The 11968-nt window shown below is 35.1% G+C and overlaps 2 protein-coding genes across 5 annotated transcripts; one reads left to right on the top strand and one right to left on the bottom strand.

Moving 5' to 3' along the window:
- Nucleotides 1-229: 229 nt before the first annotated feature.
- LOC129295216 (abscisic acid 8'-hydroxylase 3-like) lies at nucleotides 230-3157 on the top strand. Its single transcript, XM_054933695.1, has 9 exons — nucleotides 230-510; nucleotides 641-959; nucleotides 1069-1221; nucleotides 1459-1731; nucleotides 1817-1903; nucleotides 2002-2080; nucleotides 2286-2392; nucleotides 2532-2650; nucleotides 2799-3157. The coding sequence occupies exons 1-9, from the start codon at nucleotides 296-298 to the stop codon at nucleotides 2887-2889; spliced, it is 1443 nt and encodes a 480-aa protein (XP_054789670.1). The 5' UTR covers nucleotides 230-295; the 3' UTR covers nucleotides 2890-3157.
- Nucleotides 3158-3418: 261 nt separating this feature from the next.
- Nucleotides 3419-6305, bottom strand: LOC129295217 (pentatricopeptide repeat-containing protein At4g11690-like). 4 transcript variants are annotated; one of them, XM_054933696.1, is made up of 3 exons: nucleotides 6000-6304; nucleotides 5190-5468; nucleotides 3419-5043 (listed from the first exon to the last, which is right to left on the bottom strand). In XM_054933696.1, exon 3 carries the CDS (start codon nucleotides 5041-5043, stop codon nucleotides 3712-3714), a length of 1332 nt encoding a protein of 443 aa, XP_054789671.1. In that variant the 5' UTR covers nucleotides 5190-5468; nucleotides 6000-6304; the 3' UTR covers nucleotides 3419-3711. The 4 variants fall into 4 exon arrangements, with proteins under 4 accessions (XP_054789671.1, XP_054789674.1, XP_054789673.1 ...); XM_054933699.1 differs by having other exon boundaries at nucleotides 3419-4836; nucleotides 4932-5017; nucleotides 5190-6302; XM_054933698.1 differs by having other exon boundaries at nucleotides 3419-4836; nucleotides 4932-5043; nucleotides 5190-6302.
- Nucleotides 6306-11968: the final 5663 nt, after the last annotated feature.

The following is an 11968-nucleotide window of genomic DNA, read 5'->3' on the forward strand; positions in this document are numbered from 1 at the left end:
AATTTGAAATAAAATGAATACATTAAAAATATATTTTTGCGAGGCAAGGATCCTCAGAATTAAAAGGAATTTGGTTAAACACGAGCGGTCGGCTTTGCATATATATATATATATATACGTGTGTGTGTGTGTGTGTGTGTGTTAATATACGGTCAATAAAAGCAAAACATGATCTTCATCAAAGTGCTATATAAGTCCCCGGCTGTGAGCAGAGACTGAAATACATGAGAAATGTTATAAGCAGAGCAAGTTCAAGATAGAAAGAAAGAGGTGTGAGCAGTGAAGGAGAATAATAATGGAGCTAACAAGTCTTGCGATGTTTGTGATCTGTTCCATATCATTATTAGTGCTATCAGCTGTGTGGTTGCTTTACAAAAGCCCTTCACCAAAAGAAATGGAAGACATACCAGGCAGCCTTGGTTGGCCTCTTGTGGGTGAGAGTTTCTCTTTTATCTCTGACTTCTCCAGTCCTTCTGGTATCTTCAACTTCATGAACACCAGGCAGCAGAGGTAACCACAATCTCATTTAATCATACTTCATAACTTCCACCTAATCCAATATTTTAGTTCCTTAAATTTACGCAATCTTTTATGTAAAAAGTTGGACTTTTGATTACTGATTTGGGAAACTTCCTCCTAGATTTGGAAAGGTGTTCAAGAGCTTTGTGCTTGGGAGGTTCACTGTCTTCATGACTGGGAGAGAAGCAAGCAAGATATTGCTGACTGGGAAGGATGGCATTGTGAGCTTGAACCTGTTCTACACAGGCCAGCAAGTTCTGGGCCCCACCAGCTTGCTTCAAACCACAGGAGAGGCACATAAAAGGCTTAGAAGGCTGATTGCTGAACCATTATCAGTGTATGGTCTGAAAAAGTATTTTCATTTCATCAATACTCAAGCAATGACAACATTAGATCAATGGTCTGGAAGAAAAGTTCTGGTTCTTGAAGAGGTTTCTACAGTTAAGGGTCAAGATGGCATCAAAATACAGCATATTCCGGTGTTCTACTTTTGCACAATTTATGTCATACTATATTATGCTAAGCCATTGACTGAATATTGCATTGCAGTTTACGCTGAAAGTGATTGGACACATGATCATGAGCTTAGAGCCTACGGGGGAAGAGCAAGAAAAATTTCGTGCCAATTTCAAGCTAATTTCATCATCATTTGCATCTTTGCCTTTCAAGATTCCAGGAACAGCTTTCCATCGTGGTATCAAGGTAAGAAAAAGTAGGACATAAATATATGTTAAAGGGCTATTACTGAGCTTGGTAGGCCATGATCATACTTGGTCTGATATAATGGGCCTAGACTTGGGCCTTGTATTTGGGAAAATGGGCTTAAACCCAAGTTGGACCCGTTCTTGGGCGTGGCTCAGGCGGCTTGACAGTGAATTTCATCAATAAGATATTAAGATGTCCTGAAGAAGTATGAACTCTAGTGTTTTATTCGAGCAGGCCCGGGATAGGATGTATGCCATGTTGGATTCCACAATTTCCATGAGGAGAAGTGGTGAAGAGTTTCAACAGGATTTCTTAGAGTCCCTGATTATGAAGCACACCAAAGTGGCAGAAGCAGATGAAGAAGACAATGAAAATAAACTTACTGATAAGCAACTGAAAGACAATATATTAACTTTACTGGTTGCAGGCCACGACACTACAACTGCTGCTCTCACTTGGCTCATCAAATTTCTTGAAGAAAATCTTGCAGTTTTGGAACAACTAAGAGTAATTTCTTATAAGGACACAGTACAAATCAACTTTCCTTGGTTTGATGAGCCTGAAATCTGAAGTTCTGATGCTGGTTTTGCAGGAGGAACACATGCAGATTATAGCAAACAGAAAGGATGGTACAGATCTGACATGGTTTGAAGTGAATAACATGCCTTACACAGCCAAAGTGAGCACTGCATTAAAAATATGTTAATTTGTTAGCTTCAATAGTAGGTTTAGAATTTCAAAAGCTTATTCTGATGTTTGCCCTTTTTTCATCTCTAGGTTATTAGTGAAACATTGAGAAGAGCCACAATTCTGCCTTGGTTCTCTAGAAAAGCTTCCCAGGATTTTGAAATTGATGGTATGTCATTAGCGTTTCTATTCCTACATAATAACATTACAGTAAGTTATCATAATAAAATTTTTCATAGGACTTTATGTAACAACTCAAGCTTTTGAATTGAAATGGCCTTAGACAAGTACGAACTTGCAAAGTCATAGACAGTCGCAACACATAATATGAGATGCTTGTGTAATAGATGCTGAATGAATGTTGGATTTTGCAGGATATAAAATTAAGAAAGGTTGGTCTTTGAACCTAGATGTTGTGTCCATACACCATGACCCAGAAGTTTTCCCAGATCCTCAGAAGTTCGATCCTTCAAGATTTGATGTAATCTCCTTCCACACAACTCTATCTATACACACACATATGTATCTCTATCTCTATCGCTTTGATTAATTTTCTTTTTCATTAAAAAAATCTACCAGTTGGGGAAACAAATCAAAATATATTCTTGAACCTATTTCAGGCACCCTTAAAGCCTTTCAGCTTTCTTGGATTTGGTAGTGGACCACGCATGTGCCCTGGAATGAATCTGGCCAAGCTTGAAATTTGTGTTTTCATTCATCAGCTGGTCATCAGATACAAGTAAGATGGAAACAGAGAAAAGTATATTAGTTAATACAGAGTCAAGCACAAGACAACTCTTAAAAAACCCAAATGTTATTGTTCACATGACCATTCAAGACAATGCGCATTAGACACCATCACCTGACACTTTTACATGGTGTCACAGGTGGAAGCCTCTGGAGAAAGATGATTCTGTGCAGCCGACACTTGTACGGATGCCGAAGAACAAGTACCCTGTTATGGTTCAGCCATTGTAAGAAGTGCCTCAAGAACTACAAAATCAGAAAGAACAGAACAAGCCCCACGAGCAACAATCCCATTTATTTTGCAGCATTCCAATATAAATATAGTTATATAGATATCTTCATAAAAGTGGATCACCACCATTAGACGTGTGGAAATGCAGTAGTAACCGTACCAGTGCATTATGCATTACCATAACGATAGTCTTATCCAAGGAAAAATCATGATAATTACATCGAGTGTCATAATCTTGAGTTACTATTTTTCTTTGAATTCTCAATTTTTTAGGACAAGTAGTTCTTATAAATAAACTTATATTTTTATTTTGCTAATCAAATCTCAGGATATAGAGATTGGGCGTGTTTGGATGAAGGCTCAACTCAACCCAACCTTCTATAAACAGAATGGAAAAGAGTTAAATGAAAAAAAAAAATTGAAACAAAATAATTTTAATGAAAAAAACATTATTACATTCTTATTTTATATAAGTAGAAAAAATATTGAACGAAAATTATAAAATTGTAATATGCATACCAATAACAATAAAGAAAAGGCCAAGAAAATCTTCTCATGTGAATACCGTACAACTCAAACCTATCAACTCGGACTATAAAAATGCGGCTTGGGTTTGTAGATTACAGGTTTGGACTACTGTACTTGACACCGTTTTTATTTACCCCTAAACTCCAGTGTCTCTGATGATTCCATTGTACATCAGAAGAGTACTAGTAATTCATCATTCATCTTCGTGGGGCAAAGACATTAACAATATGAAAAGGGACTTGATGATCACAATTATAATTTTCGATTTACACAAATAGCATAATTGAAATTTCTCAGCCACTGTGATTTTTGGCTTGGGAAATTAAATCGGACAAATACACTGATGGCTGTAATCCTGAATTTATCATCTCTCTTAGAAGCTGCTCAGCTTCCTTCCACTTCCCATCATTGCAGAGAGCTCTGATAGTCAAGCTGTAGCTAGCCACATTTGGTACCATTCCACTCTCCACCATTTCTTCAAGCAGCCTTAGGGCCCTGTAGGAGTTTCCTTGTTTGCAGTAACCATGAATCATGATATTATATATCACATTGTTTGGTTTCAAGTTCTTGTCACCCATTGATCTGAAGAGTTTTGACGCTTCCTCCATACGGCCTCTTGTACATAAACCATGTATTAGGACACCATAAGTGCAAACATCTGATCTCAAACCAGACTTTTCCATAAAAGAAAGCATTCCAAATGCCTTCTCCATCTCATTTAGCCTTACAAAGGCATCAATTAGAGTCGTATATGATACTTTGGAGGGAGCAATGCTTCTCTCCTCCATTTCCCTGACCAAGTGAAGAGCTTTTTCCAAATTCTCATTCCTAGCATATCCTGCGATCAATGTATTATATGTGACTAAGGAAGGAGATGGTCCGTTTGACTTCAATTTGTTAAATAATCTAGCAGCGACGTCCATCTTTCCAGCGTCACAAAAGCCCTTTATCAGTGTGTTATATGTGATTACATTAGGACTTAGGCCAACACTGTTTACTTGATCAAGCATCTTCAAAGCTTCCCAGAGCCTCTGCACTCGACATAACCCACAAATCAAAGTATTGTATGTCACAACACCACATGCCACGCCTTTCTCTTGCATTTCTTCGAACACCTTAAAAGCTTCACCCATGTTCCCATCATTGCAGTGTTCGTTAATCACGCAATTGTAAGTATGACTACTAGGGACAGCTTGATTTCGCTTCATGGTTTCATACATTTGAAATCCTTCTTTCTTTAGGCCTTGCTTGAAAAACCCGTTGATTAACACTGTGTATGTATGAGGATTGGGAACTAAACACAATTTCTCCATCGTGCAATACAGCTTCTTTGCCAGTTGAAAATCACCACTCTTGAAGCAGCCATTGATCAATGTGGTGTATATGACAACATTTGGAGGCCATGCCAGCTCTTCCAACTGAGCAAAAAGTTGAAAAGCTTTAATCATGTCACCAGTTTCACAACAACCCTTGATCAAAATCCCAAAACTGTATACATCTAGCATAGGCTTACCCTTTGCTTCATTAAAAATCCACCATGCTTCTTGAAAGCAATTGGATCTAATAAGTGAGCTCAAGAGATTATTGAACGTTTTTGGCCTAGGAACAATGCCCTTGTCAATCATCTGTTTAAAAATATAGAGGGCTTGATCATGTAATTTAGAATTGAGAGAGGCATTAACAAGTGCTTCATAAAGGAGGGAAGATGTTGGCTCTGAAAAATAACAGGTTTCAGTTAGCTGATCCATAAGTGATGATGGAGAGAACTTACACAAAAGTTGTCCAGAGATCAACCGCCCAAGCAGAGACTGCACCTCAGATAGCATGCCAGAGGTGAGGAGATGGTTTAAGATGAAGGATATTGATTGGCAGGTGTGACGAACACCACAGATGATTGAGCAATTGAAGAAGGAGAGAGCTTTTTCTGGTGGGAGCTTCACCATCTTTTGGATGAGAATGAGAATTTCTCGGGAATGAGACATTGTACTGCTTTTCATCACTAAATATTTTCCTGAGCTCTATTCCACCCAGTATATTTAATAGTCTTCACCTGGGAAACAAGCATAAACAGTAGAAAAGCAGAAAAGGGTCCATGATCTTTGCAGTGGTGTTCTCACCCTTTATACTTCTTTCAATATCAAAGAAAAGCCAAAAAAAAAAAATCCTCAATTGGGTACTAATAAACATATTTAACTTACATTTCCAGAGAGATTAAAATTACCATAAATTATAACAGCACTTGCGAGCTCAGTCCCCCACACACAGAAATTCATTCAGAATGAAATAAAACAACGACAAAACCTACGTTGAGACTATGGCGGCTGGGTTCAGCTTAGAAAATGGCTTCACATACATACATATTGACATAAATAGGTTTCGGAAACATTGGTAAATGCGGTTTATCTATTTCCCCTGTATAGTATTTACGCTACAAACATATACCGATGCTTCCAAATTGAACCAAAACTTGGAAGTACCTTAATTGAAATAACTATTAAGTGTTATCAAAGAGAAATCCAACAGAAGACAGAATTAATCCTCCTTACACATATAAAAGAAAAAATCTTCAACAAAACCATACCACATTTGCCCCATTCGAACACAGCTGATATTCTTCGGATGCCTCAACACGGCCCCAATTCCATCAAGAAACGGACACCGGAAGAGGATAAAATATGAGAGGGTTCATCGGGTACCTCCATCCCACCCGGGCGTTCAAGGATGACGAAAACGAAACTCAAAAGGGTTCCGGTCGAGCATTTGGTCAGGAGAAGGCGGGTTAGGGAAGGGAAAACGAAATGCAATGTGGTACTCGTGACACAAAACGTCATCGTATTGGCTTCTCTGGGTAAGGAATCCCTCGAAATTCTCAGAGGGGAGGATTGAGAAAATTAATTAACCCCGGCTTGGTTGGAAGATAGCAGAGATTTTAATGAAATTTTTCCTTCTTTGTTTAGATGGAAAAAGGGAAAGGAGAGTTGGCAAGGAAGGAAAACTCTCCATTTTTTCTATCTAAAAGTTTTCCCTCTCCTCCAACTAAAACACACCTTAAAAAAAAATCTCAAAAAGTTATTTTAATAAAATTATTACTCATTTTACATTTAATGTCTAACTGTATTTTAAATATAATTACTTTAAATAAAAAAATATAATAAAAAATTATTTTTCGTAATTTATGATATGCAATTTAAATTTTGAATTATAGGTTCATAGACAGTTTGAACTCTATACTCAAATTAATATATTTTAAACCTTAAATAATTAAATTTAGAGTATTCTCACCCCCAATGTTAATTTAGTCCTAACATTCGTTAATAATATCCTTATCACCTATATTTTATTAAGGATTAAATAGCAATTTAAACCCTAATATCAAGCCCCACCAAAACAAGCGTAATTGGCACAAAGTACAAAATAAACCTCACTTCGTAAGCTCAATCAATTTATAATTCTAGCTGTACTTGGCAAAAATCCACTTCACTAATATAATCTCAATTGGTATTGTAATATTCACTCGTGGGTGTTTATATAAATTTCAATATAATCCCTCTCAAGAGTTGAATTATTATTATTTAAAAAAATATTTATATCAACTTTGTTAGAAAAAAAAATGAGAGCCCTTCTTCCAAAACATATATACTAAAAATCATATATATATATATATATGAATATTTGCCTAAAACTTTATAGAGAAAATCTTAATTACAGCCAAATCATCAAGCAAATTTATCATAAATTCAGCTTTATAGCTTTACCTAAGCAGTTATTACACCTATCCAACAAGTACGGGAATTCAAATAATGCAGATGAAGGAAGTGGCAAGTTTCTAGTATCTGAAACACAAATAATTTAATAAGTGCGTGATAACCAGGTTCATTGAAAAACAATTAAAATATAAAGAACAAATAAATAAATACTGAGTCCTGTTCATATTTTTTTTTCCAAGGTGAGAGCCATACCCTGATAATTTAAAATCTTTAAAATACTTAAGGTATAGATAAATTGATGTTGAAATATGTTTGTCAATACAGAACACGCTTATTATAATAAATAAGTGGTACTATCAAAGATAGGAATCAAAACAATATTGTAAAAATGATAATTTTAAATTAATAATAAGAGTTTAATAAAAGTATTTTCTTGAGAGAAAAAAAAAAGTTTCTTTAAAGGAGTCGACATAGCATGAAATATCTATCATGGGTACACACCCCTTGTGGGAAAAACGCCAATCAAGCACGACGAAGGCCACAAATGACAAGCGCAACCTAAAGGCTATGAATATCAGGCCTAGCTCAGGGGTTATGAATATCAAGTGCAAACACACGGTCTATAAAAATAAATAACATATCCAGCATTACCATAAACCATAAAAAAAAACTAGCATAAACATAAATTTTATAAATAACATGCACGCTATGTTTGGTCCCTCCATACGTGTTTACAATTATGTATGAAATTTTGTTCTTTCAATTTATAAAATTTTTTCTTGTAAAACAAACAAGTAAATAAATAAATTTCATAGAGCATTTATAAACTATTTTTTTCAAACTTCTTCAAATGCATCACATATGTATCTATATATACATACGTGCGTGTGTGCATGTGTGATAAGAGATTATTAAAAGAAATCAAGTTAAGATTTCAAGTGACATAATTGGTCATTGACCTCTATTGTAGTTCTTCGCATCTTTCAAATACTCTATTCCACAAAATAGAAATGTATTTCAATCTTGTATTAATCTTAACATGGTACAACAATTTATTCCCAATAGTTGTAAAAATCATGATATGGTAGTCATCATGCACTTAAGCTTGTCAAGAAGAATCAAGCTTTGAATAGAAAACTTTGATACAACATGTTCTCAAAGAAAGAGAGATATGAACACAGGACATGACACATACTTCAAAGAGCATCCACCATTAATTGCAAAGTATAAGAAGCTTTCCAAATATAACAAAGATATTTCGAAGAAGAGTTGAGCCCATGTCTCACACATATTGAACACTCATATTAGCATCAACACAACTTTAAAATACAATCAACTTTAAAACACAATCAAATACCTCATGTTAACATGCCCATATTAGTGTTGTGTGCCATGTCCATATTGATATCTATGTTTCCTAACTTTTACATTTGTCATAATAAGAATTTCATAAGCTAGTCGATTTGATAGAAAAATTTTAAGACATAAGGAACATTTCCAAACAAATTTACATTTTTTTTAATAAGACATGCATTTACATTTTCATTAGCTCAAAAATTAGGAACACTAAACCAATGTGCAGCATCTAAACAAGTTTTGCATGAAACTAATATTTTGCCACGTGTGTTTATCCTCTGTAATGAGCATTTTAACGAACATGTGATCTGCATTAACAAACACTGTTGTATAGAACAGAGAAGAATAGGGAAGGATAGAAGAGAGAAGAGAGGAATTGAGGACAAAGAAGAGAGTTTCCTGAATAATATTGAACACAAGAGAGTTAGGAACAAGGATGAGCTGATTGTCCCAAGAATTCAAGAGGTTGGACAAGGATGATTCTGTGCAAGTAATCATATTAATTGGCTCATGTCGACCGGTTTGTTCAGGTGTGGACTTGATCACAATGAAAGATGTCTTCAAGGATGACATTACAGGGTTTGTTGTGATGGTTGGATTCGAGATTACACTGGCTTGTGACATTTTGATCACTTTGGAAGGAGCCAACCTCATAGATACCGTAACAGCCCTCCGCTCACCCCGCCTACCCGAGGTCTTTTGTGGCGCTGGACACTCTCCCCCCAGGCCCCACAACAGGGCGACCCCACCCCTTACGGTGAGCATCAGGAGACAAAGGCTTCCCCGCAGTAGTGTGCAGGATTATTCCCCTTGCGGAGAGCCTCCCCAGGTTCGATCCTCCAACCTCTCCTACATAACAAAGTTGAGGCTGAACCTGGTACCATTGAACCGTTCAATGGTACCAGGTTCAGCCTCAACTTTGTTATGTAGGAGAGGTTGGAGGATCGAACCTGGGGAGGCTCTCCGCAAGGGGAATAATCCTGCACACTACTGCGGGGAAGCCTTTGTCTCCTGATGCTCACCGTAAGGGGTGGGGTCGCCCTGTTGTGGGGCCTGGGGGGAGAGTGTCCAGCACCGCAAAAGACCTCGGATAGGTGAGGTGAGCGGAAGGCTGTTACAGATACCCATGTGAGGTTCCTTTGTAATTTATTTTTTTTAATTGAGTAAATTAAAGATTGATTTCTAATATAGTGATTTGGATACATAAGCGTTTGTGTTAATTTTAATTTAATTTATTGTGGTGTCTAGATAAAAATTATATATGCACACACACACACTTCTAGCCAATGTCACGAATTTCACGATTTGCCATTAACTATTAACAAAAGACATGGATTAGAAACAGATAGGGGTATTTACAGGACGAGATGGGATCAGGATACCCTCATCTTGTGTCTCGTCCTAAAAAAAAAGCAAGACTAAATTTTTGCCCTGTGTCTCATCCTGTCCCGAAAGTCGTCTTATCCCATTAGGAATCAGGATGGGACAGGGACGAGATCGAGATATCCTACCGTGCTGATAAATCAAATAATGTCAAAGAAAAATCTAAATAATAACATTCATTAAAACTTTAAATTATATAATTTATTAAATTTAAAATCAAAATAAAACAAGTACATAAATTACAATGATTTAAAGGCAATTATTAAATTACGTTAATCACAACTACACATTATCATAGTAATTACAAGTGATTTATAGGCTATAAGAGCAGTAATAATAAGCAAGCCAATTATAACATTAAATCATTATTCTTCTACTTTAGTTGGAATGTCTTAAGCTAATTACTCTTTCAAAAATAAAATAAGAAATATGATATAAATAAAAGTTATTAAATAGATAGATATAAGAATAAATTGTATTAATATAATTAATATATTAAAAAAAAGATATCACCCTACTTACTCTATGTCATTAAAATTATCAAAATAAAAAACTTTAATTTTATATAAGAATTGCAAGTATTGAAATTATAATTGATATAATTAATATAAGTATAAATTATATTAATATAAGTTATGTATATTTTAAAAATAAAAATAATATATATAATATTCAGGACGGGATGTCTTGATGGTAATCTCATGTCCCGTCCCATCCTAGAATCTTTTCCTATCTCATCCTGCAAAATCCCATCATAATTGTTTTTGGTCCGGGATGAGACCTGTCTCGATATGATTGGAATGATATCAGACCAATTGAGATGGATACAAGCTGAACACTCCTAGAAATAGAGAGCTAGGGAAGAAACAAGACAAGGGTAGATGGTGTCAAAAATAAAAAGGCAAGGCCCCACTATGCTTAAAGTAAATTGATGTTAATTTTAAATTTAATTGTTGAGAACTCAAATTATATAAAATATGAGTTTAGGGTTGAAATCGACCTTGACCTTATAGTTTATGATCTAAATTATTATTTTAACCTTTTTATTAATGGATATTGGAACCAAATAAATGGTAGGAACAAGGATGCCCCAAGTTTGATTGTTTAGAATCTAAAATATACTAATTACAAGTATATGGTTCCAATTGCCCTTAAACTTATAGTTTAAAACTCAAATTACATATTAACCCTTTATGATATTATAATTTACTTGTTTTTTTCAGAAATCACAATAATTTTTTGTGATAAAAATTGTTAATTTATAATTTATAAATAACAACATTAAAAATGAGGCATTTACAAATCGTGAGTTCTTCACATTGAAAACAAGAAAGATTCAAACTCACATTTTTGTGGGATATGAATAACATTCTTACTATTAATAATTATATTAACCTTTGCGTATCACTTATACATTTATCATCGCTTTTCTTAATGTTTATGTGAAAACTTTCAAAATAGGGTTAAATACCAAAAATACTTTGAAACTTTTTTTCAGAAGTGTCTGGCATCATAAAATTTGTTTGGAACATTTTCACCTTCAAAGTTTTAAAAAGAGAGTATTTTTGCCCCACCGTTAAATATTGAAAACATTGATTATTAAAATGAATTTTGATCAAGGGTTAAACAACATAGTTGTCTTAGAATTTTTTTATAAGGGCACTAGGCATCCTAAACTTTTGTTTGCAGCATTTTTGCCTTGAAAGTTTTAAAAAGAGAGCAATTATTTTTTTTGCTCAAGTCCTTACATCCATGTTTTTTTGCCTTCATGCTTCCAAATCCAAGAGCTCAAGTCCTCACATCCAAGTTTTTTTTGCCTCTTCCATTACGATTTTATTTCGGTCTCATGTGAAGTGTCAATTCCCCCTTTGAGAATTATTTGGAGAAAATGGAGCTCAGTTCAAAATCATCCAAACCCATATCTATACTGAAAAACAATCAACTATCCCCTGAGTCAATTCATATGAACTCGATTGTGTGAAAGCTTTATTCTTCTATATTTGACAATTCCACTATCTCACTCAACTATGAGACTCCGTGGACTCTGACCTTGACCCGGATACTTCTAAGGGCTTCATAACATCAAACTTGATCATGGCAATAG

Source organism: Prosopis cineraria, unplaced genomic scaffold (assembly GCF_029017545.1).
Source record: "Prosopis cineraria cultivar Desert tree isolate PC_DT_omini unplaced genomic scaffold, ASM2901754v1 PC70, whole genome shotgun sequence".
NCBI classification, from domain to species: Eukaryota; Viridiplantae; Streptophyta; class Magnoliopsida; order Fabales; family Fabaceae; genus Prosopis; species Prosopis cineraria.